Genomic DNA, 27,479 nt, shown 5'->3' with positions numbered 1-27,479 from the left:
TAAATACGTTTCTTCGAAAATGTTTTAATAACATATTTACCATGTTTTTCTGGGAAAAAATTTTGCAACACTTTTATAAAATGAAGTACTCTGATTTTTACAAAGCATAAACAAACCGGTCTTTTCTAGCCGTGATTTTGGGGATGTCACAAATCAAGAACGGCTAACCAATGCCTAATGTTGAAATCATCGGGGATGTTGAAATCATCGGGGATGTAGGAGCAGACTAGGTGTCATTTCAGTTTTATGTCTCCACGGAATGGATTCTTGTTGCTGGAAGGGAGGCACTGACGGAGGACTTTTATTGCTGGAGAGGAGGGTTAGATGAATTCTATCGCCGGAGAGGAGAGTGGATGCAAGGAAAAAACCTAAGTGGAAAATAATTGGGGTTGAAGAACATAAGTATGAGTATTACGATATAATAGGTAATGGTTAGGAATTAAATATTTTACTATAATTAATATCAAATAAAGTTACCGTTATACCTTTACCTTATGATTGGTCAAGAATCAGTCATACACTCACACAATAGTTATAGTTTATATATGAACCTAACTCTCTCTCTCTCTCTCTCTCTCTCTCTCTCTATATATATATATATATATATATATATATATATATATATATATATATATATATATATATATATATATATATATATATATGCAATACCAAAGCCTAGGTTAAGGAGGCTTTTACCAAAATAGCTTGGTAACAAGCTAGGGTTTTGAGCCCACCACATGTTTCCCACGCCTCTAGCATCCTACCCGCCGGATTATCTTGTTTCTTTTCTGGAATCACGTTGTCTCCGCTGCTTCAGTTATTCACTATGATCATTCTCCGACGCTCTCACTGCTCTGACTTGATCTTTTCGACATGTCATGTCTCTCTCACTGATCAGACGAGTTGTTTTTTCTTTTGGCTTGCTACTACTAACGATCAACCTTATATTGGCTTGTTGTTCCTATTTTGTCGATGGTCTGTCTCCTCCCGGTTTCCTGTCTCCAATGCCTTCTGCTCACATTGTAAATGCTATGTTTTTTTCTTGTTGCCTAACGTAATTTCCCCATTTCCACTTCGGGTTCATCTTCCCCCTTATCTCCTTCCAAATTAAGTCTTGTGTGCACCCTCACAAATGTGTACAATCCGTTTAGTTTCAAGCTTAATGATAATGGGTCTCAGTATAAATTATGGCATAAAATATTTTCCAATATGTGTCAGGTTACATTATTTTATGGTTATATTTCTAGAAAATCAGTTCCAATAGGAGAAAATGATGAAGAATGATTTTCAGTTAATGCTCACATCAAATCTTGGTTGTACAGTACCTTTGATCTTGGGTTGTTGCAGATAATCTCTAGTGATGAGTTTACCGCAAAAGATCTTTGAGATAAGTTGTATGAGTTCTTTATGAACAATAAAATGTCTCGATGTTTTAGTTACAAGATCAATTTCACAATACTAAAAAGGTTCAAGTTCAATCACCGAGTTCTGTTACACGGTCCAGAATCTTGTTGATGATCTCAAAGATGTTGATTCCACAATCACTGAAATCGAACTTGTTTTTGCAGATTTTAAGGCAATTACCACCTACATATCATAGTATTTTCAATGTCAATACAAACATGCTTCTATTGCATGAGAGTTGTGAAGCGACCTCCGATCTTCATATTGATCCCTCAGTTTCTCAAAGTTCGGCTCTTTATGCTTCCACAAACAACTCCGGAAGATCTAAAAATAGGTGGACAAAGAACCATAATAACACTCAAACTAACGCAGAGCAAAACTCCTCTGGAAATTCTAGCGAGTATACTAATTTAGTAGGTGTCCTCGGAAACGGATCGAGCCTTTAACCCACAATTGCTTCATTTTTTGGACCAGCTAGACATGCAGCGACACACCAGTGGCTTGTGCTGCCCTTCGGCTTCTATCTGCAGCAACAACAGCTCTTGCATCAACATGAACTGCAACTGAGCTCCTTGCCTCCGCAAGCTCATGGTCTTTCATATCTAACTTATCAACAGCCCCTCAGATCCTCACCAGCAACTCCAGCCTTCGATCCTGGTCAGCAGTCGTATCAACTGCCTGTGTAGCTTCACTCTCATTAGTAGCTTAGCACTCATCTGTAACCAACACAGTCTGACGGTCCTTCTTGCATTGGCCATGCAGAGTCAACTTCACAACAGTACATTGATCTAGCTTCATATTTTCAAGTTATATATGTTCAACCGCCTCCCGAAAACTACTACATGGATTCTAGTGCCAGCTCTCACATGTCCTTTAACTCAGGTAACATGCTTTCTCTAACACTGTGTACTTCTCGGTCCATTATGGTTGTTAATGGTGTTGTACTTCATGTTTCTCACATTGGTCACACTTTATTTCCACACTCTCACAACCACTTAGCTTTAGATAATGTTCTTGTTTCCAACAAAATTATTAAAAGTATTGTTTATGTTTGTCAATTCACCACTAATAATTATGTCTCTGTTACTTTTATCTCGTTGTTCCCTCGCTTTTTAAGCCGCTTTTTGCTAAAATTTGTATTGTGGTCTCTTTTCCTATGTGACATCGTCGTCTTGGAAATCCCCGCTCTTCTATTTTGGATTTTTTGCACTCTCGTAAATTTATCTCTAGTAGTACAAATAAGCTTCCCACTTGTCACACTTGTCAACTTGGGAAGCATTGTCGTTTACCTTTTTCATCTTCCACACCTAAAACGTCTCACATGTTTAAATTAATTCACTCTGACTTATGGACTTCTCCTATTACTAGTATGAGTGGTTTCAAATATTATATTCTTTTTTGGATGATTATACGCATTTCTTGTGGGTCTTTCCACTTTGTGCAATATCTGATGTGTGTTATGTTTTTACTAAATTTCATAATTATGTAAAGCACAATTTCAATCTACCATTCTACTCTTTCAATGTGATAATGGTTGTGAGTTTAACAATCAACGCTTACTTCTTTTTTCATCCAATGGAATCAAAATTTGGTTCTCTTGGCCCTACACCTCCCTACAAAATGGTAAGGCCGAACGCGCTATTTGAACAATCAACAACATCCTTCGCACCTTCTTGTTTCAAGCCTCTCTCCCTCCCAAGTTTTGGGTTGAAGCTCTTCTCACTACTGATCACACTCTCAATCTTCTTCTTACCACCACCCTTTCCTTTAAGACTCCTTTTGAAATCTTATTTGGAACCTTCTCTTCTTACGACCATCTTCGTGTTTTTTGGGTGTCTTTGTTACCCAAACCTTTCCTCCACTACTCAAAACAAACTATCCCCTCTCTCTTTCGTTTGCATCTACCTTTGTCCATCCCCTGACCATCATGGCTATCATTGCCTTGATTTCATCACTTAATGTGTATTCATCTCTCGTCATGCCACCTTTGATGAAGATCACTTCCCTTTCATCGATTTCCACGATAAGCCCTCAGATTCTGACTATGATTCCTTTATCTCTGATTACCTAATTCCCAATCTCTCCACGGTTGTTCCTTATTCCACATCAGTGACTCATCCTAGCCCTGCCTCTCCTTCCATCCCTTCTAGTAATGGCTCTCCTACCCATACTACCCCTACCCCCACCCCTAGCTTTACTCATATCCCTTGCTCTCCCTCCCCTGACTCACCTTACGGTCACTCGATCTCGAACCGGATCTCTAAAACCTAAACATATTTTCAATCTCTCTGTCACTTCTGACATCTCTCCCATTCCTCATTCTACTACTCAAAGCTCTTTGTTGTAACCCCGTAGATCCGGGCTAGTCAATTTAGAGACGATAAGCATCAAAAATGACTTTTTGATTGAAGAGTATTTAGAAGGATTAATCTTAACCAACTTTTAGTATATGTCACAAGGTTTCCGTGCATATAAAGAACGCCAAAATCCGAGTTATAACGAAGAAGTTATGACCTGTCGAAGTTTTGTGACAGAACCGACACGACCCAGCGCGACGTAAATAGTGAATTTAAGGTAGATAGATATCTATCCTTAGTGATCTAAACTAGAGTCGAATATGTCTTCGATAGTAGTCCAACGATAAAAAGACAGACGAAAACGGAGTTCAGATGAAGGAGTTATGAATTTCGAACAGAGTTTTTCTGTCCCGGCCTACTAAAGATAATATATAAGTAATATATTTAAAATATATTAAAAATAAAGTCAAAATTAGCCAATGGAGTCTAAACGAGAGTTGTAGATCATAATCTTACCTACGCGTCGATATAAAGAACGTCGAAAACGGAGTTCGTATGCAAAAGTTATGAATTTCTGAAGTTCGGGGCGCAAAACCCCAAAACTGTCAGATACCACGACGTGGCAAGCAGTGCCACGATGTGGCAAGTCTTCTGACACCTCCAGGAGTCCCCTGGATGCAACTTGCGATGACGCATGCAGTGACGACCAAGCCCACGACGTGGAAAAAGGTGCCACAACGTGGCAAGGACAGATTTTGCCCTATAAATAGATTTGAAGGGCCAGCCGAGTTTGGTTGTTCATTCTCTCATCTCTCACCCATATTACATCGTTTTACGTGCAATTTTAACCCCACGAAGCTCCGGTATCATCCCGAGACCCGAAGCGAGTCCCGAAGCACCAAAGATCCCGAGAAGAAAAGAGTTTCCGAGCTGAATCTCTGCCCGCGAGAAGTCCGGTGTGTGAAGAGATCACAGTTTCACCGAAGGATACTACTTCTACAAGCCGTAGTGCTGCCCGATCACTTCTGATATAACATTATGGGATGAAAACCCTATATGCTCACCAGGCTCCCAAGCCTGACCCACTCAGTTTTCTTTGTATCACAGGTATCAATACGAATACATATTTCACATAGAGATTTAAAGGAGATATAAATCACTAGAGTAAATGAATGTATGTTCTGTTTATGCTTATGTGTCTGTATCGGAACATGACATCCCAGGGTTTTATTATTAAATGAAAATACATTCTCTTTGAGAAATGTTTTGATAAGTTATTATCATATCTTGTTTTAGGAACAAATTCCGCAACCGTTTTCTTTAAACGATTACTCTGATTTTAAAATAAAGCATAAACAAACCAATCTTTTCTGGCTGTGAAATTGGGGATGTCACAGTTGGTATCAGAGCATTAGTTTAAGCGAACTAGGAATTTGTAGGAAATTTCTAGACTTAAACTTAGAATGCTAAGTAACGATTGTGAGGAGTGTGTCTAAAATATGTTAGGTAGTACACCTAAATTGACACAAGCACTAGTTTATTTTAGGAATGATGCCTAAAATGCTTTTATGTGCTGATTGTTTTGTGTGATAGCTAAATTGATGCTATTATTTGTTCGGATTTGTGGTCTGTTGCCGACCGGATCTGGAAACCTTATGTGTTTAGGATTCTAAGCGTATGACTACGAAATTAGAACTAGCATGTAAACGTTTCGGGGTGATAAGAAGATTTATACATCTATCATAATTAAAAGCTTTATTATCTTAAAAATTCTCGCTTGGTACACCAAATGTCTGCTTGGATGTACAAGAGGTCATGGTGAAGACTCATAGAGAATTGAGTAAATGGAGGAAATGAAAAGGCTTATGATAGTGAATGACACCTATCGGAAGATATCGTAAGGATGGTATCTTGCCTTTAGATGATGTCTTATAATAGTACATTTAGAGGAGTACGGTACGTCTGAGGTACACCTTCGATTGGCAGGATGATGGAACAATTGATGAAATTCTTGAATTTGTCTCATCATCTGGTATTTCCATCACCAATCGAGTTGAAGTAGAGTTGATGATTGAAGATTGAGCAATGAAGAAGTCCTAGTAGAGTCTAGGGAAATTGTTTATGATTATTTGGACACATTCGTATGTGTTAAATTGTTTTGTGATTTTCTTGTATGGTGACTTGGTGGACTGCGAGACAGTACTTGGGACGAGTATGAGTAAGTGTGAAAGGTAGTAGAAGCATATACTATCGGAAGCACATGAATCACGCTTGGATCAGGGAAAGTCACAAGGTTACCAAGAAGCTTGTAATTGAGTTCGTTTTTATTCAAGTATGTCGTTACCATTGTTTCGGTAATAACTAAGAAGATGATTGATATTCTAACCCTAGCGGTCATATGAAATTGAGTCTGACTACGAGGAGTTTGTTACGTGGTTCATAGAACCAAGTTCAAGGTAGCATCTGACTCAAGTCAGAAGATTGAAATCAATGCGATTGATAGTATCGCGCTCGTTAAAAAAAACGGATTTTGTAGCTAGACATGCTACATGTTAAAAATGTGATTATATCTCATTAGAATATGAAGGAAGGTATATTCCATTCTGGAATTTGACTCTAAGAGACTTGAGCCTAAGCGTTGCAGCATACGATGAGAGGTCATTAGAACATGACCCATCGATCTATTGCAATAGATGAATGAAAGTACTTATCCTCAGAAGAAGGAGTCCTCAATAAGGATTTATTTTGTAACTCGAAGTTATGATTGAAAGTACAACATAGTACGATAAGCAGATGCAAGATTGGGCATTGTCTGCAGTCAAGAAAGCCATAGAGTTAAATACTCTTTCGAGGAAACATAGAAGTTACAGTTATTACCTAGGATGAAGAGATAATGTGTGGAATCATTATGTAAGCCCTATTTCGTTGATGATTTCGGGACCCTAAGGGGGAGATAATTGTAACGCCCGTAGATCCGAGCTAGTCAATTTAGAGACGATAAGCATCAAAAATGACTTTTTGATGGAAGAGTATTTAGAAGGATTAATCTTAACCAAGTTTTAGTATATGTCACAAGGTTTCCGTTCATATAAAGAACGCCAAAATCCGAGTTATAACGAAGAAGTTATGACCTGTCGAAGTTTCGTGACAGAACCGACACAACCCAGCGCGACGTAAATAGTGAATTTAAGGTAGATAGATATCTATCCTTAGTGATCTAAACGAGAGTCGAAGATGTCTTCGATAGTATTCTAACGATAAAAAGACAGATGAAAATGGAGTTCATATGAAGGAGTTATGAATTTCGAACGGAGTTTTCCTGTCCCGGCCTACTAAAGATAATATATAAGTAATATATTTATAATATATTAAAAATAAAGTCAAAATTAGCCAATGGAGTCTAAACGAGAGTTGTAGATCATAATCTCACCTACGCGTCGATATAAAGAACGTTGAAAACGGAGTTCGTATGCGAAAGTTATGAATTTCTGAATTTCGGGGCGCGAAACCCCAAATCTGTCAGATACCACGACGTAGCAAGTCTTATGACACCTCCGGGAGTCCCCCAGATGCAACTTGCGATGACGCATGCAGTGACGACCAAGCCCACAACGTGGAAAAAGGTGTCACGATGTGGCAAGGGCAAATTTTGCCCAATAAATAGATTTGAAGGGCCAGCCGAGTGTGGTTTCTCATTCTCTCATCTCTCACTCATATTACATCGTTTTACGTGCAATTTTAACCCCCCGAAGCCCCGGTATCATCTCGAGACCCGAAGCGAGTCCCGAAGCTCTGCCCGCGAGAAGTCCGGTGTGTGAAGAGATCACAGTTTCACCGAATGATACTACTTCAACAAGTCGTAGTGCTGCCCGATCACTTCTGATCAGGTGAGTGTGCGGTCACTTTCTTCTAACAGATAAATATTAAGTATTTGTTATGAAATACGTGCTATGTGTTAATATATTGTTTGTTTATTTGAGATGAGTATGGAATGGATTAACTATATTGGTTTTAATGAGTTAAAATGTATATATATTTTGTATCTACGAATATGTTGGGTAGGACATGGTAGATGAGATCTGTGAGTATGGATCAGATCAAGAGGTTAGTTTTAGATCCTTGAGTATGGATTAGATCAAGAGATTGGATTTAGATCCGAGAATATGGAATAGGAAAAGAGATAAATTTGTTATTAATCCGGGAGTATGGGTTAAGACATAGTAAATTATCCATAGTCCGGGAGTACGGATTGGGCATAGTTTAGATCCGGGAGTATGGATCAGAACAGGATTTAGGTATAGTAAATTGTCCCTAGTCCGGGAGTATGGATTGGGCACAGTTTTAGATCCGGGAGTATGGATCAGACCAATAGGTAAACTTGTTATTAATCTGGGAGTATGGATTAAGACATAGTTAATTGTCCTTAGTCCGGGAGTATGGATTGGGCACAGTTTTAGATCCGGGAGTATGGATCAGACCAAGAGATTAGTTTAGATCCGGGAGTATGGATTAGACCAAGAGTTTAGTTTTAGGTCCGAGAGTATGGATCAGGTGGAGAGATTAGTTTAGATCCGTGAGTAGGGATCATATAAAGAGGAAAAGTTTAGATACGAGTGTTTAGATCGTGGCGTTGTGAGGATCGATGGGGTGGGATAAGAGTTGCTTTTATATGGTGAAATTATATAATTTTGGATGTTCTATATATATATATATATATATATATATATATATATATATATATATATATATATGATATAGCATTATGGGATGAAAACCCTATATGCTTACCAGGCTCCCAAGCCTGACCCACTCAGTTTTCTTTGTATCACATGTATCGATACGAAGACATATTTCATAGAGAGATTTAAAGGAGATATAAATCACTAGAGTAAATGAATGTATGTTCTGATTATGCTTATGTGTCTGTATCGGAACATGACATCCCGAGGTTTTATTATTAAATGAAAATACATTCTCTTTGAGAAATGTTTTGATAAGTTATTATCATATCTTGCTTTGGGAACAAATTCCGCAACCGTTTTCTTTAAACGATTACGCTGATTTTAAAATAAAGCAAAATTAAACTGGTCTTTTCTGGCCGTGAAATTGGGGATGTCACATTTGTGACCCGAATTGGAAATCTGCTATGGACTTGGAGATGTCTGCTCTCATGTCCAAAAACACATGGTAGATTGTTCCTTCTCCCCCTTGTGCCAAGATCTTTGGTTTCCATTGGCTCTATTGTCACAATTTTACCAGCAAAGGCAATCTTAACCGCTATAAAGGTTGCCTTGTTGCACAAGGATTCTCCCCGCTTCTCGACCTTGACTTTGACGACACCTTTAGCCATGTTGTCAAACCTGATACTATTCGTACTATTCTCAATATTGCTATATCTAAACATTGGCCTATTGATTAATTAGATGTTAAAAAAGCTTTCCTTCATGGTGATTTATCTGAGGAAGTGTACATGTAACAACCCCCGGGCTATGTTCATCCTTCTCTTCCCAATCACGTACGTCATCTTCGAAAAGCACTTTATGGTCTCAAACAGGCTCCTAGGGCCTGGTACCAACATTTTTCTGTTTTCATCACCTCTCTTATCTTCACTAGCAGCCGCTCCAATTGTTCCATGTTTAGATATCACTTTAGATCTAATCATATATTTCTTCTTCTCTATGTTAATGATATTATTCTCACCTCCTCCTCTTCTTCTTTCATCCTCACACCATTGATCGTCTTTCTTCTGAATGACATATGTCCGACTTTGGTCCCCTATCATTCTTTTTGGGTAATGCTACTTCTCGCCCGTCTAAAGGTCTCTTCTTGTCTCAGTCTTCCTTTTCCAAGGAAATTCTCTTTCGTGCCGACATGACTACTTGCAACCTATGCATTACCCCTTCGTACACTAAATCCAAACTCTCTCCTGACGACATGCATGTCTTCGATCCTACTCTCTATAGAAGTCTTGTTGGGACATTATTGTTGTGACATCCCCATTTTCACGGCCAGAAAAGACCGATTTGTTTATGCTTTGTTTTATAAAATCAAAGTAATCTTTTAAAGAAAACAGTTGCGGAATTTGTTCCCAAAACAAAATATGATAAAAATTATCAAAGCATTTCTTTAAACAAATGTATTTTCATTATGTAACAAAATCTCGGGATGTTATGTTCAATACAAACCAAAAGCATAAACAGAACAAAATAGACCTTACAACAGTTATTCATAACTACTGGCCTATAATCCAAAATCTTTCGTCAAGTCCACCAACTTATACTCTTGTGTCATTACCTGTAATGCAAAGAAAACTGAGTGGGTCAGGCTTGGGAGCCTGGTGAGCATATAGGGTTTTCAACCCATCCCTATTATCTTTCTTAGGATTTTACCCTAAGAATTCAACTACCAGTCATTCATTCATTCCTAAGGATTGACCTAAGGAATTAGCACAAACTTCCATTGCTACATAAGGCGCATCTGCCAACATTATCCTTTAAGCGCCTCTGCCAGGATTACGTCATACACTATGAGGCGCGACTGCCAAGTTTATGACATTCTCTTTTAGGCGCATCTGCCGACATTATCCTATAAGCGCATCTGCCAGGATTATCCTATAAGCGCATCTGCCAGGATTACGACATTCACTACTTGGTGCATCTACCGATATTATTCTTAAGCACATCTGCTAGTATTATGACATTCTCTAATTGGTGCATCTGCCAATATCATTCTTAATCATAGTTCATACCTCATCATTTTATCGCATACCAACTATCTCATCTATCCATGTTCTACCCAACATATTTGTAGATATAAAATACATATACAATTTAACTCATTTAAAAACTATATAAAACATCCATTCCACACTCATCTTAAATAAACAACAATATATAAACACATATAACGTATTTTATAACAAATACTTCATATTTATGTATTAGAAGAAAGTAACCACACACTCACCCAAACATATACTTAATACATTCAAACAATACTTGTATTATACTCGTGTTTATGAAAGGGACTATACACCCACACATATAAACAACTTTATATTATACACATAGCTCGTATTTCATAGCAAATACTTAATATTTATGCGTTAGAAGAAAGTAACTACACACTCACTTGATCAGAAGATGATCGGACAACACTACGACTTGTAGAAATAGTATTCTTCGGCAGATCTGGAAGATCTTCACAAAAACCAGACTCCTCGCGTGCAGAGCTTCGGCTCGGGAATTTCACTTCTAGGGATCTTCGGGGCTCGGGAATGATATCGGGGCTTCGGGATAATTCTTGCACGAAAAATGATGCAAAAACGCGAGAAAAAGGGAAGAAATGAGCAATAAACTCGGTTGCCTTCGACCTCCTTTTATAGGGGCTGGAAGGTCGAATTACGCTGGGCGTAACTTGAGATTACGTTGGGCGTAATGACGATAAGATCGCTGACTCCCGCCCCTCCTTCGGATAATATCGAAATTTTCATTTAAATAAAATATCGAAAATATTTAATAAACTTCAAAAATTCATATCTTCCTCATACAAACTCCATTTTCGACGTTCTTTATATCCACGCGTAGGTGAGACTACGATCTACAACTTTCGTTTAGACTCCGTCGGTTAATTTTGAATTTATTTTTATTATTTATTTTTAGTAGGTCGGGCAGGAAAACTCCGTTATAAAATCATAACTTCTTCATCCGACGTCCGTTTTCGCATATCTTTTTATCGTTTTACTACAATTAATGAGATCTTCGACTCTCATTTAGATTGTTTCGGCTAAAAACTGCTCGGTCTCAAATCGAGTATTCGGGCTGCATACCGCTAAGTCGAAACTTCGAAAAATCATAACTTCCTCATACGAATTCAGATTTGGGCGTTCTTTTTATGCACGCTCGTGGTTTAATGAAATCTACGACTTTCGTTTAGATCGCTAAGGCTAAATACCACTCTAACATAAATTCACTTTTTACGTCATTCAGCGTCGTGCCGGTTCTGTCGCAAAACTTCGACAGGTCATAACTTCTTCGTTATAACTCGGATTTCGGCGTTCTTTATATGCACGGAAACCTTGTAACATATACTATAACTTAGTTAAGATTATTCATTCTAAATAATATTTCATCAAAAAGTCATTTTTTACGCTTAACGTCTCTTATTGACTAGCCCGGATCTACGGGCGTTATAGTGTGGTACGCCCACAAAGCATCATCAAGGCGTGTACTCCAATATTTCCTTGTTGTATTCACAGTTTTCTCCAAAATACCCTTGATTTGTCGATTTCTCACTTCGGCTTGTCCATTTGTTTGTGGGTGGTATGCTGTGGAGACTTTATGAGTAACACCATACTTCTTCAACACTTCCATGCATACGATGGCAAAAATGTGTACCACGATCACTGATTAAGGCTTTTGGAACACCAAATCTGGAAATGATGTTAGCCTTCAAAAAATCTATCACAACTTTTGAATCGTTAGTACGGGTAGCTTTTGCTTCCACCCATTTGGAAACATAATCTACAGCCAAAAGTATATAAGTAAAACCCGAAGATGGTGGAAAAGGTCTCATGAAATCAATGCCCTAAACATCGAAAATATCACAAACTAAAATGGGATTGAGTGGCATTTGATTCTTTGAGTTTAAAGAGCCCATCCGTTGACATTTATCATAGCTTGCACAAAAGACATAAGAGTCATGGAAAATACTTGGCCAGTAAAATCCACTCTCTAATACTTTTCTTGCAGTTCGTTGAGGACCAAAATGTCCTCCACAAACATAAGAGTGACAAAATGTAAAGATAGAAGATACCTCATGTTGATCCACACATCGTCTAATCATTTGGTCAGCATAATATTTCCACAAATATGGCTCATCCCAAACATACCTCTTGGCTTCTTTCTTGATATTGTCTTTTTGCCATCGAGTCAAATCTGGTGGAAATTGATTTGTGACGATGTAGTTCACAATATTAGCATTCCATGGGGCAACTTTCGCTGAAAATAGGTTCTCATCGGGAAATACATCATGAATGGGAGTCGAGTCATTGGGAGAAACAATCCTGCTAAGATGATCAGCTATAAGGTTTGACTTTCCGCTCTTGTACTTGATTTCAATATCAAACTCTTAAAAGAGTAATACCCATCGAATGAGTCTAGGCTTCGAATCCTTCTTTGCAAGTAGATATCTAATTGATGCATGATCAGACTAAACAATGACTTTAGAACCTAGAAGATATTGACGAAATTTATCTAAAGCAAAGACAATAGAAAGCAATTCTTTTTCAGTTGTTGAGTAGTTGGCTTGTGTATTATCAAGTGTTTTTGAGGCATAGTAAATAACATTAGGAACTCGATCTTTTCTTTGCCCCAACACTGCACCAACCGCATGATTGTTGGCATCACACATGATTTCGAAAGGTAAACTCCAATCCGGTGATTGAAGTATTGGTGCTGAGATCAACAACTCTTTCAACTGATCAAAATCTTGCTTGCACTCCTTGGAAAATTCGAATTCTGCATCTTTTTGTAGGAGCTCACACATGAGACGAGATATCTTGGAAAAATCTTTGATGAACCTTCTATAAAAACCTGCATGACCAAGAACAAGCGTACCTCATGAATACAAGTGGGATAAGGTAAAGACTTAATGACATTAATTTTTGCTTTGTCTACCTCTAACCCCTTAGAAGGCACAACATGACCAAATATGAGACCTTTATCAACCATAAAATCTCAATTCATCTTTGCAAAAAAAATTCAAATTGCCCAAACACTCATGAAAAGAATTACCATAAACTATGAAATCGTCCATAAAAACTTCAATAATCTCCTAAACATACTCTGAAAAAATACTTACCATGCACCTTTAAAAAGTGGCGGGAGCATTGCAAAGTCCAAAAGGAATCCGCCTATATGCAAATGTTTCGAAGGGACATGTGAAAGTGGTTTTTTCTTGATCCTCAGGTGCAACGGGTATTTGATGAAAACCGAAATACTCATCCAAGAAACAATAGTGTTTTTCCCGCTAACCTTTCCAGCATTTGATCAATGAAGGGAAGTGGGAAATGATCTTTCCGAGTTGAGGAGTTGAGTCTTTTATAATCAATGCAAACTCTCCACCTGTTTTTCACATGGGTGGGGACTAATTCACCTTGGTCATTTTTCGTAACAGTAATACCTGTCTTCTTGGGTACAACTTGGACTAGACTTACCCACTTGCTATCCGATATAGGATAGATTATCCCCACATTAAACAACTTTAAATTCTCCTTTTTCACAACCTCCATCATTGGAGGATTCAAACTCCTTTGAGCTTCTCGGGAAGGCTTGTAATCTTCTTCCATAAGGATCTTGTACATGCAAAGCGAAGGACATAGCCCTTTGATGTCGGCTATAGTCCACCCAATAGCTTCCTTATACTCCTTCAAGGTGGTGACAAGCTCTTCTTCTTCTTTTGGTGATAACTTTGTGGAGATGATCACTGGTTAAGTTTCTTTCTCTCCAAGATACGCGTTCTTGAGATGCCCGGGTAAAGTTTTGAGTTCCAATTCTGGTGCCTGCACAATAGAAGGAACAAGTTTCTCATTAGACATCGGTAATTTCAGCTTTGGAACATCAAACCTCATTTTCTTCTTTTCATCCATGCAAGATACAACTTCCAAAATCTCTTCATCAATTTTAAATTGCTTGGCAAGTTTTTCCACTCTTTCCTTTTGAAGATTCCTGTCTAAAATGAGAGCTAACACATCAAGATTAGACAAATCAAAACATTCTTCGGTTAATGGTTCTATGACATCTACAAAATTCAAAGATGAAATATCACTTGGATATTTCATAGCATCATAGATGTTGAAATTTATCACCTCTCCATCAAATTCCATGGATAATGTACCATCATAAACATCAATTTTTGTCCTGGATGTTTTTAAAAAGAGTATTCCTAGAAGAATTGAGCTCAAATTTGGTGAGTCATCATCATCCATGTCAAGGACATAAAAATCTGCTGGAAATACTAACTCATTCACTTAGACTAACACATCTTCTAGCACGCCTTTTGGATGTACTAAAGATCTATCAGCCAATTGAATGATTACCCCGGTCTTCTTCAATGTGCCAATATTTTGAGGTTTTGAAAATAGAATATGGCAACACATTGATAGAAGCTCCAAGGTCTAGCATAGCTCGTGAAACATGAAGATTACCTAACTTGCAAGGAACCGTGAAAACACCAGGATCCTTACATTTTTTATGTAATCTTTTCTGTAACACTGTAGATACATTTTCACCCACTTTAATAGTTTCATTCCCTTTCAATCTTTTCTTAGATGTGCATAATTACTTAAGGAATTTAGCATACCTAGGGACTTGTTTGATGTCATCAATAAGAGGAATATTTACCTCAACCTTTCTGAACATCTCCATGATTTCATTGTCTTCCCTTTCACGCTTTAACTTGCTTAACCTTGTGGGAAATGGAGGAGGAGTGACTTTTGCTTCAATAGGAACTTGCTTTGAAGGTGTTTTTTACTTCTCTTCTTCTTTCTCTAGCTCCATCTCTTCTTCTTCTTCAATCATCTTAGGACCTTCATATTCTTTGCCATTTCTCAAAGTGATGGCACATGCACTATGCTTTGGATTCTTTTTGGTTTGTGTCGGTAGTTTGCCTTGTGGCTCCAATTTACTTACAGAAGTGGTGACTTGAGTCATTTGTTGCTCCAAAGTTTTGATACTCACCTTGTTCTCATTTTGAAATGTTTGAGTACCTGTGGCTAAACTCTTGACAATGTCTTCCAAAGACATTCCCGATCCGCTTGAACTGCTTCCTTGTTGCATGTTTTGAGGTTGCAGTTAAGATTAATGATGAGGTTGATTTGGTTGGAAATGTGGTTGATAATTTTGTTGGTGATGCATTTGACTTTGAAATGGAGGCCTTGGTTAATAAGGCAGTGGCCTTGTTTGAAAATTGGCATTGGGTTGGTGCCAATTTGGATTGCTTCTTGGCTGAACGTTTCCTTGTTGTTTACTAGAAAATCTCATAGCTTGAACCGGCTCTACATCTTCTTGCAACATCAGGAACATATCAGTGGGATGTCCAACTTGTGTACAAATACCACAAGGTCTAACAGCTGGTGGTGGCACACCCTTGTCCTTTGCAAGCATCATCACTACTTTAGTCAACTCAGAAAGTTGACTTTCAATTTTTGCGGTAGAAATTTCTTTCACTACTCTTGGTGTATCACTGTACCATTCTTCTTCTTGAATTATATGCTTTGACTCTTCTGCCATGTTCTTGATAAGAGCTCTAATTTCTGTTGGAGTCTTATCAACTATTGATCCACCACTTGATGCATTAAGTAATCTCCTATCCCAAGATGACATTCCCTCACAAAAATATTGCAACAATTGATACTCTAAAATCCCATGTTTTGGACATCTTGAACACAATTTCTTGAACCGTTCCTAGTAAGTATGCAAGGCTTCTCTCTTTTGTTGCTTGATACCAATAATTTCTCTACATAAAGCTGAAGCTCTCATTTCTGTCAAATATTTTTCCAAAAACATCCTTGCAAGTTCATTCGATGTTGTGACTGGCCCCGGTGGTAAGTCATATGACCACTCCTTGGCTGAATCTTGTAAAGCAAAGGGGAATGCCCTTAACTTGATTTGATCTTCTGTAAATTCATGTGGCTTCATACCCACACAGACAACATGAAATTCCTTAAGGAATTTATGTGGGTCTTCATTCTCAAGACCACAGAATGAAGGTAACAAATGGATGAGTCCAGACTTGAGTTCAAAGTTTATTGTTGCAGGGTAATTAATGCACAAAGGTTGTTAAGTGACATCTTAAGTGACGCATTGTCTAAAGGTTTGTTCATGTGGTGGGTTTGGAGGATTTTGGTTTCCTCCATGGTTATCTGCCATGGTAGGAGTAGGTAGGGTGGTACTTTTGGATGTTAGTGAAGATGTGGTTGATGGATTTGATGAAGAAGCTTCAGATTTTTGTTTCTTTAAAATTTTGGCTTGCTTCCTTCTTTGTTTTGCAGATTTCTATATCTCCAAATCAACTGGTAAAGGTGTACCTGTGCGAAAAGATCTTGACATAAACAATTAGTACTACCGTATCCCCGACAACGGCGCCAATTTGTTTGGTTGTTAAACCAACAAATAATAGGATAAAATAATAACAATAAAACTCAAAATCACTGCTACTTCATACACCAAAGATAGTATAGAGTAAGCAGGGTCGGTCCACAGGAATACGGGACTCCTTATTTAGCCATATTCTCACACATTATACAAACAATATTAAAATGGGGGATTATGTTTAAACTAAAATTGAAATTCATAAAGAAATAAGATTGAAAACAAAATTCAGTAAAAGAAATACATTTCTGATTCTAATTCCTATATATGTATTATGTTGAAAGATGTAAAATAGTTATGACTCATGTTTAATCTAGGTTGGTAATTTAGATATTAATAAACTTTAATATCTAAGTTGACAAAAGCGTTTTATTCAAAATATGTTCTTCAAATAAAACTTCATTTAATTGATTCAATTCAAATAAGTTCTTGCATCAAATCATTAAATGACATTGAGTTCTTGCAACAATTACCAACAATGTTCAACATTCCTCTTAAGCTTGGGATTATGAACATTTAATCATTGATTACACTTATTTTTATCTAAATACAACCAATCAAGTGCATGTTACTAACATAAAATCATAAAACATATACGAATTTTATAATTTGATTAACTAGATTGATAACAACCCTAATTCATTGATCAAATAAAAAAGAGAACCAATCAAACACACAATTAAGATCACATCAAAGATTACTAGATGTTAAACATAAGTCAAATGTAAATTACAACCTAACAACAAACACTTAAGAATTCAGAATCAGAAATGATTTTAGAAATCAGCCACACATGTCTAAATTAAACTACAAATTCAACAAGTTTGTATCCTCAATTTGACTTACAGAATGCAAATTAAAGTGTTTCCAAATGTTAATCAACTTCCAAAATCTCCCAAAATCCTTTCTCTTCTCCCAAAATATGACTTGACTTCCTCTGGAACTAACTGTCTCTCTTTTACAAAGGATGAAAATGTTTTAAAACTGACGACACGTTTACACGGCCCGTGTAAACTATAATTGACCATTTACACGGCCGTGTAAATACAAAAAGTAGAATGCTCAAATCGGCCAGGTCTTCGAAGTACATTCATAAAGAGTATGCATTTACACGGCCCGTGTAAACTTAAGGTTTACATTTACACGGTCGTGTAAATTCCTGTAAAGCCAAAATCTTTATTTTCTTCATAGCTTCCTCCTCGATGCTCCAATAGTCCCAAAACTTCGTCCATATCTCTTATTCATCACCTCAACTAAGAGCCTACTTCAAAACTCCCTGAACTATCACAAAAGTGTGTGAATGGAATTGCATCATGAAAAATCCCGAAAAATATGCAAAATGCATGAGTTTAAACCTAAATGCAATGCATTTTTATGGATTAAAACAAGAAAATGAATGCATGAAATGTACCTAACAGATTTTTTGGCATAAATTCAAAGAACGGTAGTGTAGTGGCCAATGGTGAAGTTTCATCAGGTTAAGGAAGGAGATATGGTGGTGAAAGTGGCAGGGATGGAGGTGGTTTGCGGCGGATGGTGATAGCAGGCGGAGATGGAGGTGTGGGTATTCTTGAAAGTGTATATGTGTTCTTGAAAAGGTGTGTGTTCAAGATAATGTATATTTTGAAAAGAAATAGAAAGAAGAGGAGTTCATCGGTGGCAAGGAGGAGAGAGAGAGAGGGGGGGGGGGAGGTGTGAGCCTTTTTTAATGAGAAATTAAATATTCTTTTACTTTTTGTTCCTACAAATTCTCCTACACAATTAAATAGTGACATGTGTAATATTTAATGCTTATCCGTATTCTAATAAAAGAATAGTTTTAATATCCTTTTGACATGTGTCATCATATTAGGCCTTCTAATTAATACACATTTTATTCTTTTTTTTTGCCATGTATCACCCTATTAAATCTCTTAATTAATGCATGTCATTTGTCAACCTATTAATTCTTTAATTCAAAATTTAAAATTTTCACTTTAATTACAATAAATTAATAACAATGCAATAAATTTTAAAATAAAATTAATACAAATTATAAAGTGATGTAATTTCACATATTTATTTAAATTAATGATTATAATTGATTAATAATTTTGTGTTTTAACTATTAAAGTTTAATTAATTTTGTAGTCGTGGTTTCACGGGTTATAAACTCGTTTAATGATATTTTATTATACCAATATGACACATATCATCATTAAATTAGTAGAATGATTGGTAGGAACAAAAAGTTGAGGAATTTTTAATTCCTTTTTTTTAATTAATTAAAAATTTTAAATATAAAAAAATAAAAAATATATAAATGGTATAATACTCTTTTTAAATTGACTGATATAAAAAATATCTAAAATTAAACCACTATGCACCAATAATTTTTTTTTACCAAAACAATATATTTTTAACACCATTTAGTATATATTATGTATTGCCTAAACTTGGGCTTAGGGGTGTTCGTTTGGATGGATCGGTTTGATCTGATCCAATTAAGTAAATCCAAATTTATTTCAGTTTTCAAAATATGGATCCTAATTTTCCAAACTAAATTCAAATCCGATCCGATCCAATTCAATTACAATTCGGTTGGATCGATTTTTGTAATTCAGTTTTCAAAAGTCTGAACAATTTAAAACAATATATAATTATAATATTATCCAAATTTTAATGAAGAAACAAAAATAAATTATTTAGTTATATTAAAAAATAAATTATAAAATTAATAAATAATTATAGATATATTAAAAATAAATAAATAATAAATTGTTATACCATTTTTTGGACTGTTCGTTTTTATTTCATAATCCAAAACCAATCCGAAATCCAAAATAATAATTCGGTTTTTGTGAAATCCATTCAAAAAATCCGAATATCCAAACCAAATAGTCCAATCCAAATTGTCCAATTGGACAATTCAGTTTTATTTAAACAGTGTACAACGGGTTTGGCTCGTAGAATAATTGGGCGATTTATCGAAAGAGAAGGGGCTTGTTTGTAATAACAAAAAGCTATTGGTAATCCAGACACATAAACGAAAGAAGGTCGGAAAGAGAAAGTAGAGAGAGAAAGAGAAGAGAGAGAGTGTATCGGAGGAGAGCGCGATCAGAGAGACAACGAGGGCTCCTTCAAGCTCTGATTCAAAGCCACAGGTAGAAAAATCAGCGGCGAAACCTAAATGCGGCGGAGCAGTTTTTAGGCAGAAGAAAAACCCGATAAAATTGAGGCGAGAATTGAAAGCTATTGAAATCAGCTTGGGTTCCAACGATCAAAAGAGTTTGAAGATTGTGAAAGCCAGTACTTTTGGTTTTCTGAATCTCAATTTTGGTAGAGATGCAATAAGGTCAGGCTTACCAATTTCTGTTTCTTGTTAAAGTTCATTAGTAGCTTAAATCTCTCCAATCGCTGTCCTCTTGCTTCCCAATTGTGTATGAAAATACCAAATTTTCTCTTCGGAAGTCTGCGGAGTCAATCGTTTGATCAATTTGTTGCATTTTGAGTTCTGTTCATAGTTTCAGAAAGGTTGTTGGAATTGGGAGATTGCTAATATGTTGATTTGTGACTGTACTTGGAGTTGGAAAGAGGCATCTCTTTTTGAAAATTAAGGAATTTCGTGTGATGTAGACGCGATTGAGGTTAGGGTTTATGTATTGTTGGATTGGAATTTGAATAATTTGGGAACTTCGTTTTGGAGGGAGAGTTAGTTAGAAACCGTAACTCATGATTTGCTTCTTTCCTCGCTACTGAAAACCTAATTAGGGTTTTCCATGATCTGTTTTGGCTATTCATTATGTGGGCTGTCGTTGAACAGATTGAATTTCTTCTGGAAAATGGGATTTTGTAGATGGACCAAAACCCTAATTTAGTTTCTTAAATTAGGGGCTTTAGTTTCTTGTGTTGAGAAATGCAACCACCACAGCAGCAGTCATGGATCAATATTGCTGAATTGAAAAAACAGATAATCAGGAAGCTTGGACCAGAAAGATCCAAGCAATATTTTGATTACTTGAATAGATTCTTGAATTTAAAGTTAAGCAAAGATGAATTTGATAAACTTTGTGTAAGAACAGTTGGTAGAGAGGGTATTCTGCTTCATAATCAGTTAATTCGTTCGATTTTAAGAAACGCATGTACAAAAGTCCCTCTTGGAAATAAGAAACCTTCGGATGGCCCGTTTATCCAAAACGGGTCGAACCCGGTTGCAACCCGGGCTTCAAGTCCACTTGTTCTCCCAAATGGAGACATTTTGTCACCAACACAACGAAAGATAAGGACAGGAGCCCGAAGAAGTGCTCTCAAGCCAAATGGGAAGACAAATTATTCTTCCCCTTCATCACCCATTGATACTCGAAAACCCGTGCAACATCATCAAGAAGTCATCAAACAACCACAACATGAAGTGGTATCCGGTAGGATTCCACTACATGCGCCACTTGGAATTCCTTACTGTCCGGTCAGTATAGGTGGGGCCCGCAAGGCCCCACCTACTAAATATGTTGGTGTCTCGGACACCAACAGTTTGTTAGATACAATAACATTGAGGGCACGCATGGAGCCAATTGCCGCAACACAAGGCCTTCAAGGGGTTACAGTGGATTGCGCCAACGCGATCAATAACGGATTGGATGTTTATTTGAAGGGTTTGATACGATCATGTTTTGAACTTAATGGGGCCCGTTTAGGTCATGAGCCCGTTAAGATCAGCCCGATATCTTTGTTAGACTTTAGGGTTGCCATGGAGATTAACCCTCGGCGGCTTGGTGAAGATTGGCCTTTATTGCTCGAGAAGATATGCATGCGGGCTTTTGAGGAATGATATAAATTTGTGATCTATGTTTTTTTATATATCATTTGGTTGCTATGTTGTATGATTAGCATTGTGTGTAATTTAATCAATCGCTTAATTTAGAACAGTTTTGAAGGAATAATTTGTCCTCAGAGGTTTCTTGTATGTGTATTTTCATCACTAATTGATTTAAATATCAAATTCAAACAACTTGATCTCCTTTTAAGTTATTGTTAATCAAGCTTGTTATGGTGCGTGGAGTTTAAACAAGAACATATTTGGCAATTGGCAACAACAAAAGTGATTCCATAATTCCATTAAAGAGTAAGACATCACATGGTTTATTCAAGTAATGTTTTTTCTTATGTATGACTTGATTTGGATCTTGAAAAAAAAGGCATGATATATTTACAAAAAAACGACTTGGCTATTATGGAGTTTTGTCACTCGAATCACAATAGCCTATCGAGATACATATCAAAGTCATACTAATTATATCGACGTACTTGTACGTTTTTTTTTCTTGCATATTTTGTTGTAGGTAGTAAGGAGACACCGACTTTGATGTTGTTAATTAAGCATGGTCTATGGAGAAAGGTGAAGAGCAAGTATTGTTGTTTTGCCATATGAAGATCTTCCAGAAGGATCTAGGCTTGCGCTTTCGACGACTGTTTGATGTTAACTCTGATTCTGTTCTATGAAGCATCTCCCACATCACTTGTACATCCTCGTATCCACATGTTTGTATGTCATCGTGTAGCTTCAATAGCCCACCACCTGGTCAGCACAAACGACATCTTTTTGTAAGTGGTCTTTCTTTTTCTATTTGATTTTCTCAAACTTTCAAAAACAAAAATAATAAGATTAATTAATTGTATGCGAGTGTTATGAAGGTAAGGTTAGGTGAGGGCATCGAAAATGGTTGTTAGTTAGTAGTGTAGTTACAAGTCAGCAAATCGGTAGTATGAGTGCGAATCGTTAATGGGAATCTTTGTAGATATTTTATGGATAAAGAAATGTTTTTCAGGATATTAGTTGTTATTAATAGCCACTAATTACATTCAACCTTATCATTTTAGGATATGATTTGAGACTGATTCCTTTTATTTTTACAGAACTTTCTTCACATTTAAAAAGATGTCACTGTTTATCAGAATGTCAAAACGAATTGGATTCGAGGGTAAAACAATACCAATAATCTTTTTCTCTAAAATGAGAAAGAAATATTTAAAAAAAAAACATTATTAGCTTCTACTCCTTAATTTTTTTTTACAACATTACTTTTTTTTATTGTTAAACAAAACATATTTTATATACAATGTGATAGAACACTCAAAAAGCTGTTTTCTTTAATTAGAATTAAATGATGTATAAATATATTAAAATAATTAAAACTCTCAGATGAAAACAAGAATAGTTTTCAAAGAATAATCATGTATTCCGCTTCTGGAAAAAGGTGACCTTTGTCCAACCATATAATTATTCAATTCTTTTTTTTTTTCTACCAAAATATGCACCATGAAAATTAGCCAAAGACAAAAATACAAAAAAGAAATGAAAAAAAAATGCTCAATTCAATATAGTGATTTGATTTGTGATTTTGAATAAAACTTACCTTGTCTTGTTATCAAAATAATGTAAGAATATTTGTTTAAGATGTGTTAGAATATATATAAATTTTGAGATATAGACTTATTTTAATATTGCTTATCGACACGTTTAATCATTCATAAGATACAAAAAATGCATTGCTTTAATCCAAATGATCAAATTATTCTATTAAACTATATTTTTAGACAAAAAGGAAATTACAAAATCTAATAAATAACTTTAATTTAAGAATGTATACAAAATGCAGACCATCTCTCTTCCTTTTATTTGGTTAAAGTTTTAGAGCATTCAAGAACAATTTGGTTTTCGTTTTCCAAAAAAGAAAAAGAAATGGAAGGGAAAGGGAAATTCAATTTGAATATGATTATGAATTTATGATAGCAAAAGAAACCACCATTAAAGCACGTAGACACGCATTAAAGTTTTCATCGGAAAAGTGTACGCCTTCAACGCAATCACGAGCCTCTATTCTCCATCAATAACTATATTCAACTTATTTCAATATATTAAAATTAAATATCATTTCAAATCATAAATCTGGAATGAATTTATGTCACAACTAAAATCCAAAAGCACCGATGGGATTTTTCAGATCAGAATTGTGTTAAAATATTTGATAAAATTCAAGTTCAGATACTTGTCACAATCTTATAAATCGCTCGATCAATGAATTAAATCCTTGAAGATCGGTTAAATTTTCAAAATCAAAATTAATTTTACGAACATCGAAATTCATTGGGAAAATTTTTGAAGTTCAAATACTTCTAGAGTCTCACAAATAGCTTGATCAATGAATTATAACATAATAATTTTAGAAATTACAGAACCATAAACTCTTGAACGTCGTATTCAAAATCAAAATGAGTTTTCACTTCATAGACTCGATTTTCTTGCGTTCTGGCAAAGAAGAAACTAATCGTAACCCTATAATTTGCTCGATCGGTAATTATCAAAATGATTATACAACCATTAATACATGAGTGTCGGTTATATTTTCAAAACTCAAAATCTATTTCAATGAAATTCATTGTGTCCTCGAAATTAAGATACTCAAATATTCTTCCATTTGACAAAAATCTGAAGTCCAAATACTTATCGCAATCCAAAAAATCACTCGATTAGTAAATCCGTTACAGAAATCAGATCGTACAAAAACACATAAACGAAGATATATATATATATATATATATATATATATATATATATATATATATATATATATATAGAGAGAGAGAGAGAGAGAGAGAGAGAGAGAGACTAACCATTGTTACGGGACTTTACACGCGCAGCAACGGCAATCCAAACACGTCTTACAGGAAAAACCATCTTCTGCAACCAATTCATAAGCTTCTGCTTCCGCTTCTTCTTCCGATTTCCTCTTCTGAGTTGACTGGGTACAAAACTCCTTAACCAGGCCAGTACTGGTCCTTTTCGAGCGTCTTTCTCTCCCTCCTAATTTATAGGGGAAGAGAAAGAGATAAAGAGATAGAGAGATTGCTTGGAACTGTTGTCTCTTGTTTTGTAAGATAGCAGAGTCCTCAGTCTCACACACACAGACGTATATATATATTAATATATATACACACAGAGAGAGATGAGTATCGGTGAAGGGAAGCATATATAGAAGAGAGAAGTTAACTATGGTTGAAGGGGGAACTAACGTACAACTGGTAATACACAAGATACATGTAAAACTGCGTGATGAGTATTTGGTGGCTGATTTTACTTTCCACTGTTGGCAGTTAACGGAGACTTTAATTTATATTCTCGCACCGTCACGTAACAAAATTCAAAACTTTTAATAAAGATATTTTCAACTTTACTTTAATAAAATTCACTCAATTTTATTCACATAATATAACGATTACGTATTCTACATCAATTTTTGTGTATAAAATAGTTACACAGCTTAATTTTATTTATTTTTTATAAAACTGTTACAAAAAATAGGGTTAGCAAACAATGTAAAGATTTATGTGAAGTTTTAGGTTTATTTTCAAAAATAGTCTTTTTATGAATAGAAGGAAAAATAATGCTAAGACACACTAACACAAACATATCTATTTGACAGGTTGACTACTCACAACTTCAGCCATCGTATTTCGTTGTGTTCACCATTAAACTCGCATATACAAATGTACAAGATCATAATTTACATCTCTATTAGATATTTCTGTTTATTTCAATTACCTAAACTGACCAATGAAATTACAATTACCAAAAAGAAAAAGCAGCAAGTTCATTATATCTAATTTGATTAGCAAATTTTGATACAATGGAATTATTAAAATGGATGAATCATTATCGAATACTTGATGATGCTCGTAGTGATCAAAAAATAAAATAAAAAGTATTTTAATTTAATAAAATATACCATAAATATTTCAACTTTTGACGGTGACTATTTTTGAAGTTGAAGATGGGTCGGCGGGACACTTCTTTTTTTGTTCGCTTCTTTTATAAGTTGTGTTTTGAGGGCCAATGACTCAAAATAGCTAAAGTTCTTATTTGAAAAAAAAATCATGTTTATTTTGAGATATCTAAAATTTAAAGAAAAAATTAATAACATATTTATCTGACAGAAGTTAATTGCATTATAACCTAATAAACCTACCACTAATAGTATATAGTAATACTAACCAATAAACGCATGAATTTAAATTAAACAACAATATTACCCTATTTTTTTATAAATAGGTTATAAAAAAATGTAATATCGTTAGCAGTATAGTGTATAATAAAAAAAAATTAAAACTAAAGCTATGTAATAAATTTGGCTAGAGAGAAAAGTTTTTAAGATAACTTTATATAATAAAACCATTTTTGTTTTAAGTTTTTATTTGGTCAGTGAAGTTTGAAAATAATAATAAAAAAATCTATAGAAAATATCATTTATAGCTGTATTTACTTACAAATATGTTATAAACAACAATTAATAAAAGCAAATGTGCCTATTATCCAAAAATGAACTATTTTTCAACATCATTTTTAAGTTATGCTAATAAAAGTTAAAAACTAGTACTAAGTGAGTTGTCGTTTTAACTTTTATCTTTTTTGGTTAAATGTATATATTCTGATCATATTTAGGTTAATTTTTAATTGAACTATAGTATCTGTATAAACTTACATTAATTTACCAAAAAACATATATTATAATTTTTTTTTGTTGCATAAAAGTATTAAATAAATCTGCTTACATTAATTTACCAAAAAAAAGAAGGAAATTTTTGAGGGGTTTATTTATTATAATTAGTTAATTACTGGGGAAACGTGACACGTTTACAAATGGAGGAGGGGCCGGTCATATTTTGTGGATTATTTGGATCTTACCTTTTATTTTCCCGGGCCCTTTGCTTTTTTCTACCGTCATTGACTTTATTTGGCATGGTTAGTCTATATATATAAGTCCCTGAATTTTTAGAAGAACTACATTTTATACCATTATTTCAAAACCTTGTCTATTTACACGTATAACTTTTTTATTCTCACCTAATAGAATCTCCGATCTGTTTCATTTTTTTCTCTCAAAAATAAAATAAAAATAGGATAGATAATGCTTTATTTTCAACTCTATTTTATTTTTTATCTCATTTTTATCCTAAAAAAATATATATTTATACTATATTCCATTCTTGTAACTACACACTATTCTTCTAATTAGTTTTTAAGAAATATATAATATTTCTTTTTAATTACAATAATATTATAAGTTATATAATTAGAAAATTACAACAAAATAAATTGTTTGTAATCATTATGTCATGTGTTATTTTTTTTTGCCTAGAACAGGACGATCATTGTTTTTTTATTAGATTACTGTTACAGTATATGAGTTAAGTGCATGTTTACTAACATATGTTATCATATTTGTAAGATATATTTTAATTATGAGCTTTTATTAAATATGTTACCATGTTTCAAAATTTTAATTTGTATTTAAATTTTTATATGATTTTGATACAGAAAAAAAAACAAACTTTATATTTATAATAAATTAATATAATTAAATAGTTATTAGGATATAACAAATATTAAACATTACACTAAACTTACAACTATTAGATAGAAATAAACTAGTAATGTTGAAAAATAAAAAAAAAATGACTAAAATCGACAACTAAAATTTTATTCCTATTTTTGGATAAATAAATAATTTTACTTTATCTTTGGGATATTATTCATATTTCTATAAATGGGGAAGAAATAGGTTCTTGTGAAGAAGAACATGGAAAGAAA

The 27,479-nt window shown here is 34.9% G+C and overlaps 1 protein-coding gene and 1 long non-coding RNA gene across 2 annotated transcripts; one reads left to right on the top strand and one right to left on the bottom strand.

Annotated features, from left to right (window-relative positions):
• Positions 1 to 19,866: 19,866 nt before the first annotated feature.
• On the top strand, positions 19,867 to 21,774 carry LOC111910464 (uncharacterized). Its single transcript, XM_023906303.3, has one exon. It carries the CDS (start codon positions 20,751 to 20,753, stop codon positions 21,660 to 21,662), a length of 912 nt encoding a protein of 303 aa, XP_023762071.1. The 5' UTR covers positions 19,867 to 20,750; the 3' UTR covers positions 21,663 to 21,774.
• A 143-nt stretch (positions 21,775 to 21,917) lies between these two features.
• LOC111910475 (uncharacterized) lies at positions 21,918 to 24,990 on the bottom strand. Its single transcript, XR_002856541.3, has 2 exons — positions 24,506 to 24,990; positions 21,918 to 22,409 (listed from the first exon to the last, which is right to left on the bottom strand). It is a non-coding gene; the product is annotated as an uncharacterized LOC111910475 (long non-coding RNA).
• Between the last annotated feature and the right edge of the window lie 2,489 nt (positions 24,991 to 27,479).

Source organism: Lactuca sativa, chromosome 1 (assembly GCF_002870075.4).
Source record: "Lactuca sativa cultivar Salinas chromosome 1, Lsat_Salinas_v11, whole genome shotgun sequence".
NCBI lineage: Eukaryota > Viridiplantae > Streptophyta > Magnoliopsida > Asterales > Asteraceae > Lactuca > Lactuca sativa.
Note: the sequence above shows the minus strand (reverse complement) of the source record. Positions and strands in the feature narration are given on the sequence as shown.

What these genes read in the sequence shown, in the direction of transcription:
- LOC111910464 (XM_023906303.3), top strand. Translation starts at nt 20,751, where the DNA reads ATGCAACCACCACAGCAGCAGTCATGGATCAATATTGCTGAATTGAAA.